At 36.5% G+C, this 23,085-nt stretch overlaps 2 protein-coding genes across 2 annotated transcripts; both read right to left on the reverse strand.

Annotated features, from left to right (window-relative positions):
• Positions 1-16,431: 16,431 nt before the first annotated feature.
• Positions 16,432-17,504, reverse strand: LOC128034013 (uncharacterized). The gene is made up of 3 exons (XM_052622528.1): positions 17,155-17,504; positions 16,947-17,064; positions 16,432-16,776 (listed from the first exon to the last, which is right to left on the reverse strand). The coding sequence occupies exons 1-3, from the start codon at positions 17,502-17,504 to the stop codon at positions 16,432-16,434; spliced, it is 813 nt and encodes a 270-aa protein (XP_052478488.1).
• Positions 17,505-17,711: 207 nt separating this feature from the next.
• LOC128034014 (uncharacterized) lies at positions 17,712-21,008 on the reverse strand. The gene is made up of 5 exons (XM_052622529.1): positions 19,860-21,008; positions 19,371-19,772; positions 19,129-19,319; positions 18,669-18,855; positions 17,712-17,966 (listed from the first exon to the last, which is right to left on the reverse strand). Exons 1-5 carry the CDS (start codon positions 21,006-21,008, stop codon positions 17,712-17,714), a joined length of 2,184 nt encoding a protein of 727 aa, XP_052478489.1.
• Between the last annotated feature and the right edge of the window lie 2,077 nt (positions 21,009-23,085).

The raw sequence follows: 23,085 nt of genomic DNA on the forward strand, positions 1-23,085 counted from the left end.
TAAGTTGTCCACCATATAAATAAACGCGTCATCAAGTCATGTACCACTACATGTATTTAATCGAGGGACTAAAATTAAATATACAAGAGTGCATCTCAGGCCGCCTGTCGTACCGAGCATTCCATAGTGCTACATAACATTGATGTTCCACACTCCAATTTATTGTATGTTTCCCCCTCATGGTCTTACTGTGGACATCAGCAAATTGTTGTGGCTAGACTGGCACAAATTGTCTATACCCAAATTGTCGCATAACTCGATCACCATTGTACCACTCAACGGTTGAGAAGTTGAGCATTGGTGTGTTAATGCACTATATATGGGCTTCGACATGAATCCAATGAGGAATAAGGGTTGCAATGTTCGGCGTAGAATACGACATCCATAAGAACTGCACAATATAACATAATGAGTCAGGCCATATCACATACTACAAGTGGATAAGTTAAATCAATGTTACTTAAACCATATTAATATATATTACTTTCTCTCCGACATACGCCTCTATCATTTGGAGGTAAATGGTTAATGTTTGGCTCACACCAATTCCCAGAGACGTGGCCCATTTGAAATCGAAACAAACACGTTAGCAGTTAAACTTTGGAAAATATTATCCACACTTATGAGTCGTTAAATGTTAAGTATAATTTTGTTTTTACCTATTTATAAGTGGCCACGAATATGGTTGGTGCCTAACAGCTGCTAGAAACGGCATCCTGTATAGAGCCCAAGACTGCAGCAGACCCAGACAACCAGCCATGTTACTAACCCCATTTTTTGTTGCTCGGCAAAGCTCATAGTACAATGCCGCCAACACTGTCGATCTCCAGCTGTAACTACCGGCACGAGAGAAATCCTTAAATAGAGGCAAGTACTTTAAGTGGACCCTATTAGATGTGTTCTTCGGCATAAGTACCCCCTCGATCAACTACATAATATAGGCTCGAGCAGTACACATCACCTCGTGCTCAGTGGCAGTGCTTGATAACACCTTAAAATTTGCTCTCAACCATGCCAATGTCAGGTGAAATTATGTTCCCCATCACTAGGGGATTTTCTAAGCAATCTATGGCATAGTACTGAAGGCTCCAACACTTTGCTTCGACCCATGACCACAGTACCATCAACTTGTAACCCAAGTTGCATAGCGACGTCTTCCAATGTGATAGTGCACTCCCCGGGTGGCATAATGAAGGTGTGGATCTCCGTACACCATCGCTCAACCAAGGCAAATATTAAGTTCGCCCTCAAGTCAAACCTTCGTATCAATGCGACATCCCCAAATCTCGCCAACTGTAAGTATGGCATGATCCGCTCGTCCAGATCGTACTTGGGAAATTGAAACCGCGACCTCAAAACCCGATACCCATCTTGATGGTAAAATTCTTATAAAAATATGATAAATTAATTATCTATATAATTTAAACATAAAATTATATATTGAAGAGTAAAATTGAAAGGTTGAGAAAACAAAAACGTCACACTTATACTATATCAACATAGCCATTCTAAGTTTTTTTATTTAAGTTAAATTAAATAAGTAATAAAATATTAATAATAGAATGAAGATTTGTCATAAAATATTAATAATGACACACGTAAATCAAATGTGATTATTATGTCCTAATCATAGTTAAGCATTAAAACTAAAGGCAACTATATAACTAAAAAAGTGCATAAAAATAATAATGTCCTAAAAAATAGGTGGTATGGGTAAATATAAATATAAAAATAAAAAACTTATTTTTATTGAACCGATATCTATAATAATACATAGAGTTTTACATATAATATAAACTAGACATATTCAAACTCGAAAATTTATCTTACATACGAGAACTTTTATAAAAAAATATATTCACTCGTTAAAGACAATAATAACTTTTGTACTCCACAAATGCAACTAAGCACAGTAATAATGCAAAATTAAGCGAGAAAGATCGTCATATTAAAAAATTAATATTTTAATTTATGAATGTGTACTAAATTAAAAAATTATAACTAACATGTAGAGATCAATTTCATGCAAAATGGAATTAAAAGGATAATAACAACCAAATAAAGATCAATTTCATGCAATCAAAACATGTTGAGCTAAGTAGCTCTTAGCAAGAAAAAACGAGAAACTAAAACGATTTTTTTATTTAATTTATAATTAATTTTATTGTATCGTTAATCCTCGATGAAGTGTGATCCGTATTTGCTCCAGAAAATATTTTGATATCGCATAATTTAAAAAATATATATATATAAATACAATGTAATTAATTATTATATTACAATAACTATAAAATATAAAATACAAAATAAAAATATAAATAACTTACTTTTTTTTTCTCTTTCTTCCTTCCTTCTACAAATGTTTGAAGGGGGAACCAAACCCCACCTTCTTATAAGAAGTTCTTCTTCTTCTTCTTAAAAAAAACTAATAATTAGGCTAATGACTAGTCACATCGTTGATGTTACTGACACGATGTGACCAGTTATAGTATATATTTTTAAATTTTTAATTTAAATTTTACTTTTTAATACATATTTTAAAAAGTCATAATTTTTAACAAATAAGTCAATTTTTTTATTTTTCTAATTAATTCAATTTTCACTTTTTAAATAAAATATTGTTTTTTAAAATTTTAAATAGAATTTAAAAAATTTTGAATATCTTTAAAAATAATTTAAAAATCATAATTAAAAATTTAAAAATATTTAAAATATACATTTAAAATATTATAAAACAAGTAATAAATTTGAAAGGTCGTATCTTTAAAATATTTAAATTTTTATTTATCAAAAATATATTTAAAATTAAAAAACAATCTAAAAGATATATATTTAAAATTTAAAAATTATATTATAAAATATTTCAAATATACATTTAAAATTTTATAAAACAAATAATAAACAAATAAAGAAAAATAGAAAACTTAAAAACTAAATAGATAAAAACTTAAAAAGAAAAAAGAAATGAAAAAGGACAAATCTAACATGAATGAAAAAAAAAAACCTTTACCTGTTTTAATAGGGAAGTAAGAGACAGGCTATAGGCTATACTCTCTTGAAATCTGGTGGCGCCATCAGAAAAAAGGTAAAATTGCTTAAATCCCCATACTTTTAAAAATTATAGTATTGCCCTAATATTTATACAAGTGGCGCCATTTTACATGGCTCCACCAAAAAAATGATTTTTAATGTAAATTGCTGACATGGCATGTTGGTGGCGCCAAACACTTTGGTTCCACCAACTTTTATTGTAGATTTTGGGTAATTTTCGTATTTTATCAAAAATAGGTTATTTAAGTAATTAATTAATTTTTTAGGGTTATTTTTATTAAAAAGCCTAAAATTTTGTTTAACCATTACTTTATAAGAATTCATCATTCCAATTGGTAATACTTCTTCTGTTTTGTCCATACCAACAATTATGTTGGGTTTTTGACAGCAGCAAAAGAAGAGAACAATACAGAGAACAAAGGAGGAAGAAACAAAGAACAATTTACTTACTCACAAACGTGCAAGCAAGGAAGCAATCAGCTTTACACAAGTGATATGCTTACTCATTCAATATGAAAAGAATACATTTATAGTCAAAATACATCACCAAATATTCAACTAACCCCACTAATCAGCATTGGGACTATTTTAACATTGCTTGTACACATGGATAAGCTAACTTATCAGCTCAATCATCCCATCAAAACATCAACATCAAAGTTCATTTTCAACCAAACTAAATTAAATTGCAACTAAAACAGAAAATATGTTGCTGTAACATGTACAATTGTTGCAGCATGCATACAAGCTGTATGCACTCAACAAAATCATCATAGTAGCATGCACTTTAACAAAAACATAACAACAGCATGGTTAACCATTTTCAACACTCCTCATTGGCCTCCATGCTGCAAATACCAATAATTCATCAAGTTTTTTTTTTTTTAGTTTGGCAGTCCCAAAATGCTTTTCAAGTTGACCTTGCTCAAGCAATTCATTTTCAACCTTGGCCTTATTCTCAACCAAATCTGATTTGCACACTTGACTATCCCAGTTTTTTGTGCCAAAGATTTGTTCATCAAATGGAGTCGTCTCCTCCTTCACAGCCTTGGTTGACAACTTGCCTTCAAATACATATTGCCTTGTTCCTTTGCTCATTACAGTCCTATTTCTTCTTGCACATACTCCCTCCTGCTGTGGAGTGTCTTCATGCACATATTCCATCAACTCCTCCTTCAGCTTATCCCAAACTTGTTTGGAAGTCTCATAGGGGTGAGTTGCTGCTGTCTGTTTACAAGCAGCCCTCAAATATGGCAGGCTTTAACAGCTTTTTATATTTCTTAACAAGTAGCAGAAGCAAAAACAAGCCCTCATAGACTTGGGCTCATGATACCATTTGTTGGGTTTTTGACAGCAGCAAAAGTAGAGAACAATACAGAGAACAAAGGAGAAAGAAACAAAGAACAATTTACTTGCTCACAAATGTGCAGCAAGGAAGCAATCTGCTCTACACAAGTGATATGTTTACTCATTCAATATGAAAATAATACATTTATAGTCAAAATACATCACCAAATATTCAACTAACCCCACTAATTAGCATTGGGACTTATTAATTCTGTAAACGAACCAACATCATGCCAACAACAGCAGAAGTAGCAAGCACTTTGATCACTTAGAACCCTTCTTCCTGGCTTTTTGGGTAAGGAATACATTGGTGCTCTGAAAAAGAAAACCAAACCAATTCATCAATATTTGGTTAAGGAAAATGAATGAAACAAAATAAAACAAAGCTCACCTCATTAATGTCTACATCAATCACTTTCTCTTCCAATGCATCAACTTGTTGAAGATTTAACTTATTGAGCATTGTTATGCTTGAAATGGTTAACATTACTGTGACTGTTAGATCGTTCATGATCTTATATGTAATGACCCCTTTAATGTAACCACCTTCATTTGCATCAAATAATAATGTTGAAACCTTATTTGGAGGATTTACAAGAGTTGCAGGGGAGTTCATGGCACCAGAGTAGAAAGGGCAAGTAGATGTTGGATCTTTGGCAATATACATATGGCAATTATCACCACAACGATACAAACATCGGTAAAACCCTAGTGGAGTTGACAATTCAATGTTTGGCAATAAGAGGAACATGATCAGTCTCCAAATTTGAAGAAGATTTTGGTTTCAACAAGGCGTCCTTGTTTGTTGTCGGCAGAATGTATGCATCACCCAAATTTTTGATGTTGTCATAAAGGTTTGCAAGGCATCCAACCATGGTTTGATTTGCAAGCAGCCTTATAACGATCTCAACAGGCAATAAAAATAGGTCGAAGAGAAAATCAATGAAATCTTTTCCAGCTTCAGCATATAGAACCCTCTTCCCTTTTGTATCTATCAAAAGCTGTTAGGGTTTTGGCAGCAAAAACAAAAAAAGAAAAGAAGCTAGAATCAAATTCAAAGAGAATTAAGTAAAAATTGAAATCTGAAAACTGAATTTCGTGTATGTTTTCATTAAGAATAAAAGGAACAAATAAGTTACATTGACAAATTCCTTATACATAACTACTCCCACTAATTTATTGACTAAAACGAAGCTTGAATTGCACACAAAATGTAGCTGACATATTAGCTATTACATCAAACACAAATTAGCAACTAATCCTATTAACTTTAAATACAAATTACAAAAGGACTAAATCAAGTTGCATATGAATAAAATGTTGTCATTGTAATTGGTTCAACTTCAATCTTTGTTCATTGTAGCATTGCAGGCCAAAGTTCATCACTCCTCCTTGGACTGCATGCAACAAACACCAATACTTCTTCTTAAATTCTCAAATTTTGTGGCACAGAGAGACTTAGTCAGAATATCAGCAAACTAATTTTCTGAGTAGCAATGAATCAGATTAACATCTTTTGATTGCTCAGCCTCTCTAACAAAAGGAAATTTAATCTTAAAATGCTTGGTCTTGCCATGAAATACTGTATTTTTTTGCTATGGCAACAACTGGCTGATTGTCAACTCTAATTTCAGTAGCTTCAACTTGATCTTTATTCAAATCACATAAGAGCTTTTTACGTCAAATGGCTTGATTAACAGCTGTAGTAGCTGTAATGTACTCTGCTTTTCCTGTTGATTAAGCAACAGTTTGTTGCTTCTTTGAACTCTAACAAAAGATTCCTGACCCAAGAGTAAAGAAATAGCTAGAAGTGCTCTTTATATCATCGATGGAACCTGCCCAATCACTATTTGAGTACCCTATCAGGTTGAGCTATTTTACCTTTTCAAACTTCACTCCATAATCCAAAGTCCCTTTCACATATCTAAGAACTCTTTGGCTGCTTTAAAATAAACAACATTGCAGCAATGCATGAATCTAGACATAAGGCTAACAACAAACATGATATCTAGCCTTGTAGCTGCCTAGTAGAGCAGATAACCTACAAGGCTTCTATACTCAATTTTATCAAATCTTTCATGATTACCATTGCTAATTAATTTTTCACCTTGAGCCACTGGTGTGCTAACAATTTTGCAGTTTGACATGCAAAATTCGTTTAGGATATTCAAAGTAAAGGCCTGCTGACTTATCATGATAGCTTGATCAGTCTGAATTACTTTCATGCCAAGAAAATATGTCATTTCCCCCAAGTCAGTCATTTCAAAAACATCATGCATCTGCATTTTGAACTCATCAATGAGCTCTCTCTTGCTTCCAGCTACTAACAAGTCATCCACATAAAGTGACACAATCAGCAGAGTTTCACTCTCTGATTTCTTCACATAAAGAGTAGGCTCACTGACACTTTTCTCGAACTCGAGCCTAGACAGGTATGTATCAACCCTATCATACCAGGCCCTTGGTGCTTGCTTCAGACCATATAGGGCTTTTTTCAGCTTGTAGACTTTTTCCTCTTCATCAGGAACCTTGAACCCATCTGGTTGTTCAATAAAGATTTCTTCCTTGAGGAGGCCATTTAGGAAGGTTGACTTAACATCCAATTGGTGCACTGTCCATTTCTTTTGAGTAGCCAAGGTAAACAGAAGTCTTATAGTATTTAACCTTGCAACATCAGCAAAGGTTTCAATGAAATTGATCCCATACTGCTGGTTGTATCCCTTCACCACAAGCCTTGCCTTGTGTTTGTTCAGAGACCCATCAGCATTGTACTTGACCCTAAACACCCACTTCACACCAATAACCCTCTTACAGTGCAGTGCAGTGCAGTGCATCAACTAATTCCCAAGTGTCATTCTTGTGTATCATCTCTATTTTAGCTTGCATAGCCCTTTTCCAACACTCATATTTGTTAGCTTCATCAAAATTAATAGGCTCCAGTATTGCAACATCACATCTTTGATAGATGTTAGTGATGGTCCTTGTGCCTCTCACAAGTACACCATCGAAATCATCACCAATTTGCTCTTCTTCATCAGCTGGTTGCAGATTACTATCTTGTTGATCTTCCTCACTCAAGCTTGCATCTGTATCATTCCAGTTCCATACTTTTTCCTCATCAAATTTCACATCTCTACCCACTATGAACCTTTTTGTGGAAGGATCAAAGACTCTATAGCCTTTCTTTAAGTTGTTGTAACCAGCAAAGATCTTTTCTCCAATTTGGTTCTCTTCTCAGCTGGAATGAGATTGTAACAGACACAACCAAACATTTTTAGGTGTGAAACTGTTGGCTTAAGTCCAAACCAAGCTTCAAATGGAGTTTTTTCTTTAACAGCATTGGTTGGCAATCTGTTAAGTAGGTACACTGAGGTGTTCACAGCCTCTACCCAAAATTTTCTTGGCAGTTTCTTTTCAAACAGTAGGCATCTTGCCATGTCTAGCACTATTTGATTCTTTCTTTCACAAACTCTATTCTGTTGAGGAGTATAGATGGTTGTCAGCTGATGATGAATTCCAACCTACTCACACAGCTTCTGAAACTTTTCTGATAAATACTTAGTGACATTGTCTGATCTCAAGGCCTTTAGCTTGTACTTTAATTGATTCTCAGCTAAGGCTTTGAATTTGCTAAATGCTTCAAACACTTTAGACTTTTGTTTTAGAAAATAGATCCAACAAAATCTAGTAAAATCATTTATGAACAACACAAAATATCTGTTGTTATTCATAAAAGAGTCTTCATTGGTCCACAAATGTCAATATGGACTAATTGAAGCTTATCTCGAGCTCTCCATGCCTTATTAACTGGAAAAGGCAGTCTCACTTATTTTTCAAGCTGACAAATCTCACAAACTTTGTCTTTAACTTCAACTTTGGACATGTCTCCAACCAAATTCAATTTGTGCAGCAAGCCAAGTGATCTATAATTGACATGGCCTAGCCTATTATGTCATAAACTAGCTTTATCAACAAGACTAGTATAGGCCTTCATTTCCAACTGATTCACATCCAACACAAAGCATCTCTCAGTCATGGCTACTATGACTAATTGTTAACCAAGTATATCCTCAATAACATAGGAGTTGTTATTGAAAGCAAGTGAATAGCCCTTTTCTATCAACTGACCAACACTAAACAGATTTTAGTCTATATCAGGTACAAAAAAAAATATCTGAAATTACTTTGTTACCTGGGTGTGTGTTGATTACAACATTGCCCTACTTTTAGCTTCAACGAGGTTTCCATTTCCAATCCTGACTTTGGAAGAAAAGCTTCTATCGAGATCTTTGAACAGCCCTTCATCAGATGCCATATGGTGAGTGTAGCCACTGCCTACTAACCAGTCCCATTTAACTTTGCTTGAGGTTGCAAAGCAGGATGCAGTGAAGACATGCTCCTCCCGAATTTGAATATCCTCAGCAGCTTGAGCCTGATTTTGCTGCTGAGCTTGTGCCCTTCCTTTGTTTTTTACAAACATTCTCAATGTGACCAAACTGCTTGCAACTCCTACACTGAATATCAAGCATGTACCAGCATTACCTCTCCAAATGTTTGGACTTTTTGCAGTGAATGCATGGTGGAATTTTCTTCTTTCCTGCATCCCTATTTGGTTTCTCCCTTTTGTCAAGCCATGGTTTCTTCCCTTTGTAGCTCGAACTTGAGCTCTTTTTGGCTTTTTCTTGGAAAGCACCTTCAAGATGCTCCTCCAGCCTGTTGGCCCTTCTTTGCTCGAGTGCATATAAAGAATTTATCAACTCAGATAGTGAGATGGTTGATAAATCTCTCGAGTCCTCTAATGAGGAGATTTTTTACTCAAAGTTTTCAGGAAGAGTTGTAATGACCTTCTCAACAACTCTGCTCTCACTAAAATCATCTCCAACGAGCTTGATGTTGTTGACTGTGGCTATTATCCTAGCAGAGTACTGCTTGATTGTCTTAGACTCTCTCATCTTCAAATTCTTAAAGTCCCTCATGAAGTTGATTAGCTACTGCCTTGTCTTGTCTGACCCCAAAAACTCTTTCTTCAGCTTCTCTCAGGCTTGCTTTGAAGTGTCACAAGCCATTATTCGAGTGAAAATCACATCAGACACATCATTTTGTAAGCATGCCATTGCTTTGTGCTTCTTAGCACACTCTTTACTATGCTATCTGATTTGTGCAATCGCGAGATTGGCTCTCAATGGGGCTGGTTCTGTGTCATTCTCAACCACATTTCATAAATCATGTGCTTGCAGGTAAGCCTTCATTTTTACTACCCAAATGTGGTAGTTCTCACCAGCAAAGATAGGTGGTGGTGGTGAGGTAAAGCTCATATTGTAGCAACAAAAAAAATGACAACTTCAGTTTATTTTTCTTCAAGGTTTCTCACACAAAAAAAAAATAGCTACCAACAACAAAGGCGCTCAAAGATGACAGGCTCTGTATACCATTTGTTGGGGTTTTGGCAGCAAAAACAAAAAAGAAAAGAAGCTAGAATCAAATTCAAAGAGAATTAAGCAAATATTGAAATTTTAAAATTGGTTTCATGTATGTTTTCATTAAGAATAAAAGGAACAAATAAGTTACATTGACAGATTCCTAATACACAACTGCTCCCACTAATGTATTGACTAAAACAAAACTTGAATCACACATAAAATGTTGCTAACATATCTTCTATCACATCAAACACAAATCAGCAACTAATCGTACTAACTTTAAATACAAATTACAAAAGGACTAAATCAAGTTGCATCTGAACAAAATGTTACTGCTGCACTGGTTCAGCTTCAATACTGGTCTGCTGTTGCATTGCAGGCCAAAGTTCATCAGAAGCTTCAAGCACTTGGTGGTGGTGGTAGCCATGGATTAAATGAGTCATATGAAACAATGGGAATTGCAGTGAACCCCCATCCGTTACTGCTTGCATTATATGTAGTGGTTTCTTTTAGCATTAATGATGTTTAGAGAGAATTGGAAAGGAAAAAATGAACATTCACTAAAGGGAACTCTTGACTTTCCAATGGTTCATCTGTACGTATAACTTGTCATATAAACTTAATTGAGTTTATTTACTTTTACAGCAAATCATCAATGAATTAAAGTTAGCTGAACCTGTTATCATATAGAATCAATAGAGGAAATTTCTTATTTGCCACTTATTCAACAAAAAATTAGTCCTTAAGTTCAAAATAAGGGGGCTTTGCATGAACAAAATATATATTCATCAAGAAAAAATCATGAGGATCAAAAACCTTAAGACAGTGCGCCATATATGTGAGAATCATACCTTTAACCCATATATTAAAATTAAGGATTATGTCTTATCTCATTCCAACATCAATGGTTTTCTCTTCAAGAACTCCTATGTCCTTGATATTGAACTTGTTGAGTAAAGTGATTAGGGGTGAGCATTTGATCAAATCGAATCGAATCGAATCGAAAATTTTTGAGTTAATCGAGTTTTCGAATCTCATTTTATCATCCTAACTTTATTTGAAATTTTATCGAATCGAATCGAGTGTGATAAAAATCGAATCAAATCGAATCGAATTATTTGTTCGAGTTAAGTTTAAAAATAAAATAAAATTATTGTTGTTTATTTTATGTAATTTTTCAAAATATAATTTTCTTTAAAGTTTTTAAACATAATCATACAACAAAAATTGAAGTAAATAAGTGAATAAATAAAAGTAACACAACATCAACCCAAATAAATAACAAACATAATACAAAAAGATTATAACAAAAAACATAAGTAAAAGTCCAAGTAAATAGCATGAGTCGAAATAAACAACATAATAATAAAAAAACAAAACATAAGTGTCGAAACCATTTTTTTTGTTTTTTAAAAAAACGGGGATCGACTTTTAAAACAAAATGGGAGTCACCACCGATCTTTTATTGAGGTGTGATCGGATCACCTTGAAAATAATTTTAGGTCTGCGAATTTTGAGAAAACAGGTTCGGGAGTCGGTTACACACGAGGAAGGGTTAGCACCCTCGTGACGCCCAAAATTGGTATCGAATTGATTGCTTAATAATGTTAATTTTATGAAAGATGCTTGGATAAATTGAGACGAATGCTAAAAGACCTTCTCGTCTTGGAGTAATAAAATGTCACACCCAATACATTAGGACACGACATTTTAGTCCTCGAGAGTAAACTTGTCTTTTAATTTTCAAAGCTCTTGCGGTGAAGTTAAAAAAAAGGGATATCCAATTACTTTAAGTCAGATGAAAAAATCGAAACCCAATATGTTAGGGCACAATTTCTCAAAATTCCTAGCATTGAATATAACCCTTATTCTTAAAATCTTCATTTCGAGAAAACAACACGTCACATCCAATACATTAGGACACGACATATCGAATTCCCGAAGATGAGTTTTTGGTTTATGCGTTTTGATTGAAGAAAATTCTCGATTATTTAAATTCGACGAAGAAAATTGGAACCCAATACGTTAGGGCTCCAATTTCTTGAGGATTCCAAATTTCGAATATCGCGTTATTTTGGAAAGCTTCTTGGATAAAAATGCTTTTGACGTTTGAATGTTATGAAATGTAATCTTTTGAATAAATAAAACAATGGAAGAATAACATACAACACGAAATAGTAATTCATAAATTGAAACGCACATCAATGAACGATAAGTAACTAATGAACGAATAATACCGTACTTATAAGGACAATAGTTACATGCAAATACTACATTTAAGAGCTAATGAATTAAAATCAATAATATACACACATATATGCACATGTATGAAAGTATACATAAAAAAATATATACATATACATGTATGAAATTTTGAAACAAATCAAAAATAGTGTTTAAATAAATACCACATAAATTAATAGTATCTAAATAAATCCTAAAGAAAACCAAAATACATAAAACAATATATGTATTAATTTGGACAAGCCATATGTAAAATGATAACCTTAGTAGAAATAGTAATATATATATATCCATATATACGAGAGGTTGAAATAAACAAAATATGATTTAAATTATAGTTTAAAATCAATAATAAAAGGAATTTTAAATAAATAAAAGGTATATGACAATAAATTTTAAATGGCAAATGTAGGTTGATTTGGAGCTATTAGTATTGGATAAAAAATTTAATAATTTAATATATAAAATGATACACGAACGACCTAACTCAATAATTTTTGAAGAAAATCGAAACAACATGTAAAAGTTTAAAATGATATATAAGAGAAATAAAAAACATTAAAGATAAGCAGAGAGGAAGGAAACAAATTAAACTAGCTAACATGTATATGCTAAATAAGAAAAATAAGAAAAATATGAAAAACAGTACTTAATTTAAAACATTAGACAATAAGCAGTCAGATAAATTAATAAATAAAGTTTAAAAGAAGAATGAAACAAAAATATTAAACAGATTAATAAATTATAAACGAATTAATTGAAGGACCACATTGAAATCAAAACTAAACTACAAGAAAAAAATAGAAATAAAACAAAACGGAGGGCCCGTGTGTGATGCGCGAATGACATGGGGGCCAAGTGGGAAATATTCCCTATTCCCAAAACGCAGCACCTTTAGCGTGGACCAGAGCAACATCAAGTCAAACATATGGGAACAAATTAGAAAATAAAAAGGGATCGGATTGAAACCATGAAACAGAATAGAGAGACCAGTGGCGTAAATAGGCCATTGAAGTGAAACGCGCGGATCCTTCCCTCGGGTTGGGTCACTGCGCGGGTCACAGGCCTTTAAACGCTGCCGTTTTAAATTCGGTGGAATCAAAACAAAAATCCAACAAAAACCTAACCTAACATTTTTCCTTAAAAAAACTATAGCCCTCTCACTCTTTCAGCACCGCTCGACAGTTCATCGCCTCTCCCTGAGGCTCTCAGAACCATGCCCCAGTCTCCGATGATGACAGAGAAGGAGCAACAGGTCCGGTCGAGAGGTATGCCTTCCTTTCCTATGCTTTTATTTCATTAATAAACACACCAAAAAAAAAAGAAAGAAAACAGCGCGAAGAACAAAAAGGAAGAAGATGAACCAGAAATCACCTTTTTTGGTGTTTTTTTGTATTCCCTCTGCGTATCCCCTTTACAGTATTCAAAATGGCCTTTTTATGGCTCGGATTACAAAATAAAATGAAAAGAAAAAACTTTTCCCAAATCCCCTCTGTTGCCCCTATTTTGCTACATTTCGCTGCTTGTTTTCGTGCGTATTTTGCAGGTACGAGGGCAGAGGTCGACGTGGAGGTAAAGAGGCAGGGACGCAAGCGCATGGAGGCGTGGCACGTAGCGGTGGCACATGTGCAAAGGAGTGCACGAGGGAAAACGGCGTTGGAAGCCGTTACGGCACTCGGGCTAGGGCTGAAAGGCTAGGTTTCTTTTTCTTTGGTGTTAGGTCGCCTGTATTCAAATTTAGGCTTAGTTAATTGGGTCTGATGTATTTGGGTTTAGCTAGGCTTGTTTTTATTTTGGGTATTTAGTTTATTTTGTAACTGGGCCGCATATATGTAAAATGGATTAATTGTTTGGACATTTAATTTTGTTTTCATAATTGGTTTAGGGGCCGGGCAAAAATGGGTGTTACAGTTGCCCCTCTTTACTCGTTGTCATATGATGGGAATAGAGCAAAGACTTTAAAATGGCCAATTTTGCCCGGTCGTACTGGACTTTGGTGCTCTTCTTTTTCATGTAGCTTCATTCCAACCTACTGCATCTTTAGAGGTATAGGAATTAGTGCTTCGATCCACTCCACTGTAACATCAGGGAGATAGGATCATTGACCTTGATCTGCTTCACAGTCGATGCAAGAAGGCAAAACCCGTCATCTTCAACCTATTCCACTGCTAGTCAGGGAGCTAGGATTTACAGTCTTCTTCCTATTCCATTGTTGGTCAGGGAGCTAGGACTTATAATCTTCTTCCTATTCCACTGCTGGTCAGGGAACTAGGACTTGCAATCTTCCGCCTATTCCACTGCTGGTCAGGGAACCAGGGCTTGCAATCTTCTTCCTATTTCACTGCTGGTCAGGGAACTAGGTCTTGCAATCTTCTTCCTATTCCACTGCTGGCCAGGGAACTAGGGCTTGCAATCTTCTTCCTATTCCACTGCTGGTCAGGGAACTAGGACTTGCAATCTTCTTCCTATTCCACTGCTGGTCAGGGAACTAGGACTTGCAATCTTCCACCTATTCCACTGTTGGTCAGAGAACTAGGGCTTATAGTTTTACCGATCCGTTCTCCGGGGAACATGACCTGTATAATTCATTTTATGAACCTAATTATGCCTACTGATTAGGATGTCATGATCAGAAAGAGTCAAATGCTCCTAACTAGGTATGTGTGAATGATGTTTGCATGAATGCAGAATGTCATTTTTTGACAACGATCTTTTTTTATCGCTTAAGTTATCATTGTTCAAAGTTTATTAAGGCTTTATCACTGATGTGCTACAACGCCTTCTTGCTCGGCTGGCATCTCCAAAGAAACACTTAATCATATTGCCCCCACTGTAAACCTCCAAGTTTAATCCACTGGGGCGCAAACCTTGTACCATCACTCTCCCACTGTAATCCAAGAAATATGTGGCTTTTCCTCAATCCTTTCCTATCGCAATTCAAGGATACAGGATCTAAATCATTCTAGTTCCTTACACCATTCTTAGGGTGTCGTACCAAAAACTCATGAGCAAATGAAGGCTCTCTTCTCCAAGGTAAGCTCCTCCTATTGCCTGATGATCATTACTTGCTTGTTTATTTAAGCTTTATCATTAACGTGACATCTTGTCGTTTTGTTCAATCAATGTTTTAGACAGCAAAGTCCAAAGAGCAAGTCCAAATTTAGACTCTTCATTTTCAAATTTCCAACCCTTAAATTAGGTGTGTTCTAAACAATGGTCCTGTTTCAGGCTCCTATATTATTTAGAAACTTTCCAGAGTAATATGTAAAACTTCCTTTGTGAAAGTTTTATTAGTCCCTTAATCATTATTCCAATGCAACAGTCTTACAAAAAAAATCGTAACAATGGATAAGAATAAAGTTGGTTCTGAACATAGCTTGAAAGAAATAAAACATCGAAGATAGCGCAACAAGAATAACAAAAGGTTGATTGAGAATGTGTAATTTAGTAAAAAAAGGAAAAGATATTTTCAAGAACAACATATTCAATAAAATAAGAACTAGGAGCCCCAGTTATCGTAGCTTAAATTTCTCTGTGCAAACTTTCTGGAGACTATTCTGAGTTACACATGTGTTTAGGAGATCTGCAATACTTCGTCAATGCTCCAAGATGCCGCATACTCTTTCTTGTTGATTCAGGTATAGTAAGATTACCACATGCCCTAATATTCAAGTTGCTCTGATCGCTTCATGCCCCATCCTGATCAATATTTAAGCCGCCCTTTTCGGGTTTTCAACTTAAATCCCTTTTGGCCTAAAGAGCCCTTTGCGGGTTTTCCCCTTAGCCTCTCCAATTTTTATTTTTATTTTGAAAGCAAAGCACCCTTTTTGGGTTTTCGCTTTGGTTTCCTTTTCTTTCAAGTAAATTTTTTTTGATTGAGTCAACGTTTATAGGATTTGGCAAAATTTTACCATCCACCTCGCTTAGGATCAAAACTCCACCAGAAAAGGCCTTCTTTACAACATAAGGACCCTCCCAATTAGGCATCCATTTTCCCCTAGAGTCTTTTTGCATAGGAAGAATCTTTTTTAGCACCAAGTCTCCTTCACGAAACTCTCTAGGGCGAACCTTTTTATTATAAGCTCGCATCATTCGTTTTTTGTACATTTGCGTATGAAGCAGCCTCCACCCACTTGGTAAAGTAATCAATGACCACGAAGATAAAGCGATGCCCATTAGAAGCCTTTGGTGATATTGGCCCAATAACATCCATACCCCACATGGAAAACGGCCAAGGATAAGTCATGACGTGAAGAGGTGAATGAGGCGCGTGTATTTTGTCTTCGTAGATTTGGCATTTGTGGCACTTCTTGGCATAATCAATGTAATATCCTTCCATGGTGGACCAATAGCACCTAAACCTCATGATCTATTGGGCCATCGTGAAACCATCGGCGTGCGTCCCACAGGTACCCTCATGAACTTCCTCCAAAATTTTCTTAGCTTCCGCGGCATCCACACATCTTAACAACACTTGATCCTTCCTTCTTTTGTATAGCACTTCCCCATCTAAGACGTATTCAATGGCTATTCTTCTCAAAGTTCTCTTGTCATTCTCTGTTGCTTGACTAGGGTACTCCTGATTCTTCATATATTGTAGGATACTCTGATACCAAGGATGATCGTTTTTTTCTTCCTCCTCAATACTGTAGCAATGAGCTGGGGTTTCGTAGATACTCATCTGAATAGGCCTCATTACTTCAAATGTGTTCACCTGAATCAATGAAGCTAGAATAGCTAACGCATCAGCCATTTGGTTTTCCTCTCGTGGGAGATAACAGAAGGTGACGTCATCAAACTCATCAATTAATTCAAGAACCAGCTTTCTATAGTTGATCAATTTAGGATCTCTGGTTTCCCATTCCTTTTGAGTTGGTATATCACCAATGCGAAATCCCCATACACTCTTATTACTTTGATATTCTGTTCAATGGCTGCGCGAATGCCTATAATACATGCTTCATATTCTGCCATATTATCTGTGCAGTCAAAGTCCAACTTGCTAGCAACAGGATAATGATCTCCATTTGGGGATACTAAGACTGCCCCAATTCCATTACCCGTAGCATTTGAAGCTCCATCAAAATTTAACCTCCAAACGTGATCCATTTGAGGATTTTCTTCAGTGTTCGCCACATACATCAGGTCCTCGTTTGGAAAATCGAAGTTCAAAGATTCATAATCCTCCAAGGTCCTACTAGCTAGGAAATCAGCTATTGCACTCCCCTTTATGGCCTTCTGACTTACATATACTATGTCAAATTCAAAGAGCAGGATCTGCCATCTAGCCATTCTCCCATTTAAAGCAGTCGATTCCATCATGTGCTTTAAAGGATCCAACTTTGAAATTAGCCAAGTCGTATGATACAACATATACTGCCTTAGTCTTCGGGTTGCCCAGATTAAAGCACAACACAACTTCTCAATTGATGAGTATCTCATTTCGCAATCAGTGAATTTCTTACTGAGATAGTATATTACCCTTTCTTTCTTTCCCGTTTCATCATGTTGGCCCAATACGCATCCCACGGAATTCTCGAACACCGTTCGATACAGTATTAACGGCCTATCTGGGCTGGGCGATGATAGTACTGGGGTATTAGCCAAGTATTGTTTTATCTTGTCAAAGGCCCTCTGACATTGATCGTCCTATTCACCCGAATTATGCTTCTTCAGAAGACAGAATACTGGATCACATTTCTCTGTCAGTTGTGAGATGAACCGAGCAATGTAATTCAATCTTCCAAGGAAACCTTGAACTTCCTTCTGAGTGCGCGGAGGAGGTAAATCTCGTATTGCTTTAACTTTATCTGGGTCAACCTCAATCCCCTTTCTACTAACTATGAAGCCTAACAACTTCTCTGATCTGGCTCCAAACGTGCATTTTACCAGGTTAAGCCTGAGCTGAAATTTTCTCAATCTTAAGAATAACTTTCTCAAGACTGGAACATGTTCTTCTTCAGTTCTAGACTTTGCAATATATCATCAACATAGACTTCGATCTCTTTATGCATCATGTCATGAAACAAAGTCACCAGAGCTCTTTGATACGTTGCTCCCGCATTCTTCAATCCAAAGGGCATTACTTTATAACAAAATGTTCCCCATATCTTCGGGATGCATCTTTATTTGATTGTATTCAGAAAAACCGTCCATAAAAGAAAATAATGAGTAGCCAGCTGTATTATCCACCAAAGTATCAATGTGAGGCAATGGAAAATTATCCTTTGGACTAGCTTTGTTCAACTCTCTGTAATCCACGCACATTCGCACCTTTCTATCCTTTTTGGGAACAATGACGATGTTCGCTACCCAATCTGAATATTTGATCTCTCGTAAGAATCCAGCGTCAAATTGCCTTTTGACTTCTTCTTTTATTTTCAACATAATATCAGGTCTCATTCTCCTGAGCTTCTACTGAATGGGTTTACAATCCTCTCTTATGGGCAGACGATGCATCACAATGCTAGTACTTAGCCTGGGCATATCTTGATACGACCACGCGAAAACATCTTTGAACTCTCAGAGTAATTCAATAAGGTTTTATTTTGTCTTTGTAGTGATTTCAGTTCTAATTTTCACCTCTTTTCCTTCTTCTAGGCTTACGATTTCCAATGACTCCTTATAAGGTAGGATATGCTTATCCTCTTGTTCCACCATTCTCAACAAGTCCGGAGATACACAACAATCTTCGTCATTTCCAAAGTCGTGAGATCCCTCTAAACACATGTCTTCCTCGAACAGAGGCTCCGTGTTTGAAGTAGCGTCACTCATGTCATTGATATCTGAGGACCTATGAGGGAATGCATTAAAGAATATACAAAGAATATATAAATTTATGGATAATTACTTGTACAATAAAGTTACAAATGAAAGAATTATTTGGAAGATAATTAATCAAATGGAAGATATTTACTTGTATGGAAAGAAAAAAGAATGATTGCTCGAAATGAATGTAAATATGTATTTCATTAGAATAATAATGTTTAGGCTCAAGCCTCTTTCACAAAGGATTTCCTATCATTTCTAGGCTAAAAAAAAACAACGAAAATGTTCTGAGTATTACTCTGAATAAGCCCTAAAGACTACAGAGATTTCTTCCACAGTCCAATTGTTTAGCTCGCTCCCCGGTTCGCAAGGGCAGATCTCCAAGGCCCTTTTCTCTATTGTTTCTATAGCATTGATATGAACATTTTCCAACATCTCTTCAATGTCTTCGCTTCTGGGCACCCCACGCTTAGGATGGATAAACCCACCCTACACAAAAGATGTGGATATGTGGGGAAAAGTCATAGCCTCACACTTGACCTCTTTTCTGCTCAAACGTGCCCTTCTTCTCTCCTGTCTCTTTTCTATTTCCTTCTTTTGTTTCATGTCTGGTCTGTAGCCCAGGCCAAAGCGATCAAACTTGTCCTTCAGTACTGGTGTCTCAATTCTTCCCTGTAGATACCTTTCCAAACCTCTTCTTGGCAATGCTCCCATTCCTACCATCAACTGCAGACCCATCTTCATAGTCTTGGATATTTTTGGTACCGAAATTCTGCTTCCTTCAGCAACAAACATCGCGTTCACGAATTCTAATGACCGAAATGAATAATCCGTTGCCTCCTCATCGATTTCCACATAAGGTGCATCACCAGTTACTGTTGCGATGATATCCTCCTCCGCATTTATTGTTATCAAACGACCCTCTGATACTAACTTCACCTTCTGATGTAGCGATGAAGGTACTGCCCCGGCTGAGTGTATTCATGGCCTTCCCAATAAGCAGTTGTAAGAAGGCTTAATATCCATTACCAAGAAGTCCACCTCATGAGTAATTGGGTCAATCTTTAACGGTACCTCCATTCTCTCCATAACACTCTTTTTTGTTCCATCAAATGCCTTTACTATGCTCTGACAGGCTTTCATGTGTGAACTGTCCACCGGTAGCCGACTAAGAGTCGATAAAGGTAATACATTCAGTGCAGATCCATTATCAACCAAGACCCCTGGCAATATGTACCCTTTGCATCGGGTAGTAACGAGCAAAGCTTTAGTAGAACCCCTTCCTCCAGATGGTATTTCAACATCATTGAAGAAGATGAAATTGTCAGCACCTTTCATCAGTGCCTTTCGATGTACTTCTGAGCTTAAGAGCAAAGCTAATACAGAAATGCGGGCTGGTTGTTTGTGCAGTTGCTCTACAACACTGTATTCACTATGTTTCAGGAATTTTAAGAATTCCTTAGCTTCTTCTTTTATTGGCTCATTGATCGATAGTTCGGGCTCGATTGCTTTCCCTCTCTTTTGCTTTTCTGCCAAAGCTTCTTCCATTGTCGGCTCTATGTGGGGGTTTATCAAATCGTAGCGCTTCTCACTACGCGTGTGAAAACCTATATCTTGATCATTCTCCGCAGTACTAGTTAAAATCTCCTTTCCCGGGATGGTTGTGCTACACTCATATTTCCAAGGAACTTTCTTACTATCCTTGAAAGAGAAAGTTGCAGGTCTTTGAATAATGACCTTGGGTGGCACCTGAACTCTAGCTTCATTATACTTAGGTCGCGAAATGATGACCACAGGATAATTAGTCTTTGGAACTCCCGCCGTTAATTCTGATGTGCATATGTTTCTTTCCTCTTGAACTTCTTCATAGAACTCCACCTCTTTATTATCCATCATGCCTTGAACCACAGTTTTGAATTCTGTACATTCCTGTATCTCGTGTCCTGTCTCATGATCGAACTCACAGTAGTTTCCTTTCTGCTTGTAACTCTTTTCTGAATCTACAGCGATTAATCCCCTTTTTTTCATCTCCTTCCAGACCATTCTCAAAGGGGTTCTTACATCTACAAGATTTGTCTTGACATTTCTCCCTATGTTTCCGCTCATCATGTTTACCTCGTTATGATTAGGCAATGGGTTTTCTACATTGAGCGAGTCATCCAACTTGACAACATCCATTCCGATCAACTTTTCAACCAGTTTCTTAAAGGCTATACACTTTTCTATGCAATGTCCCAGTCCCCGCATGGTAGTCGCACTGCGCGCTCGCATTGTACCACTTAAGATACGGTGGTTGCAGAGGTTTTAGATAATGATAGGCAACAACATGTGTGTCGAATAACCTCTGATACAGCTCCTTATACGTCATTAGGATGGGCATAAATTGTAGCTTCTCAGTACTTTGTCTTGCTCCGGACTCCTGCCTTGATGAGCCTGACTGGTTAGTTGTCACCTTCCTCGGTTGATTCACTGTAATCGACATTGAGTAGCCTTTGTTATATGTACTTGCGTTATTTACCTCGTTCTCCTTCTTCCTCGAAGCTGCCCTTCGGTTACTTTCTCCTGAGTCAATCTTCTCGCTTCTAATAGCATTTTCATTCATTTCACCATTCATGACTATGTTACGGAAGCTTTTGGTGGCATTTCCCATCATGTACGTGATAAACGGGGCCTTCAAGGTGTTAATGAAGAACATCGTCGTCTCTTTCTCCAGGAGGGGTGGCTGAACCTAGACTGCGACCTCCCTCTACCTCTGTGCATATTGCCTGAAACTTTCACTTGGTTGCTTTTCCATGTTTTGCAAAGTGATTCTATCAGGAACTATATCTGTCACGTGACTGTATTGCCTCATGAATGCTTGAGCTATGTCCCTCCATAAACCAATCTTGGCACGGGTTAATTGATTGTTCCATTTGGACGCGGCCCCCGCCAAACTGTCTTGGAAGCAGTGTATTAACAACTGATCATTGTTAATGTAGCCAATCATCCTTCTACAGTACATTGTGATATGGGCCTCGGGGCAGCTAGTTCCATTATATTTTTCAAACTCAGGCATCTTGAATTTATGAGGAAGTATCAAGTCTGAGATTAAGCTTAGATCTTTTGCGTTGATTCCCTGGTTGCTATCAGCACTTTCCAAGACTTTAAAATTTTCCTCCAACCATTTATATTTATCCTCCCATTGTTTTGGTAATTCCACGTTCGCTTTTCCTTCTTCAGCAGCTTCATCAAAATATAAAATGATAGGATTAGGTGGGTTATCTCCTGGGCTTAAACTTGATACTCCTGGGAAAATCATGGGAACTAAGACACCAGTTTGGGGCATAATTGTGATGGATGGTCTCCTTGGGTATATTTCAGCTTGGGTTTGTACATTTGGCGGAGTAAAACCCAGAGGATATAACGGATCCTCGCTACCTTCTCTAGGATTAGCCATAGGGCCCTTTCCCTTATCTACTCCTCCCGTCAAAAGATGGGCCAATTCCGTCATGTCCTCGCGTATTTTATCTAGGCACTTTTGCATTTGCTCGAGTTTCTCTAATATTTGGTTCATTTCTTTAGTTTTTTGGCGAGTACCGTATTGATGCTTAATCGGTGAGCTTTTTTCGGTTTCCAGATTAGCTGTAATAATTTTAACCAATTAGGGTCTTTCGGTGGACTCTGATGCATATGATGTAATGCGAATGCATGAATGCAAAGAGACATCGATTCTGATTCAATTTCATTTAAAAAGCTTTACTAGAAAACAAATTTTTTTACATAAAACAGGTTACATATATGCTTTTGCCCTAATGCTCAGAACTTTAATTTTCCTAAGTAATGAAGCTAATTCCTGTCCCCGACTTGATTCCAGCTCATACTTTACGCTCAGTGCATCAGCTTGTACTGTTAGAATCTGCAGGTGATTAGCTACCTCCCGAATTTGAACCACGGCTTCTCCCATGATACGATCTCTATTTTCAACTTGACTCTGAGGATGGTGAAGTTGCTCACTCTGACGACTTTCGTTGATTTCCAAGTGCTCAGTCTGGATCTGAGAACTTCACAATGCCGATTCCAACTCTTCTATTCTTCCTTTCATTTCTTCGATCTTGCTCAAGCTTGCCTTCAATTCCATCGCAGAATTTCGACTTCGATACTAATGAAGGGATCTTTCTAACTCAGCTACTCTACCTTTTAGTTAAACTTTTTCCTTTTGATATTCTAACAAACTTTTTTCTAAATCTCTTTGAATTTCTTTTCCCATCCATTAGCC

This window comes from Gossypium raimondii, chromosome 10 (assembly GCF_025698545.1).
Source record: "Gossypium raimondii isolate GPD5lz chromosome 10, ASM2569854v1, whole genome shotgun sequence".
Taxonomy (NCBI): domain Eukaryota; kingdom Viridiplantae; phylum Streptophyta; class Magnoliopsida; order Malvales; family Malvaceae; genus Gossypium; species Gossypium raimondii.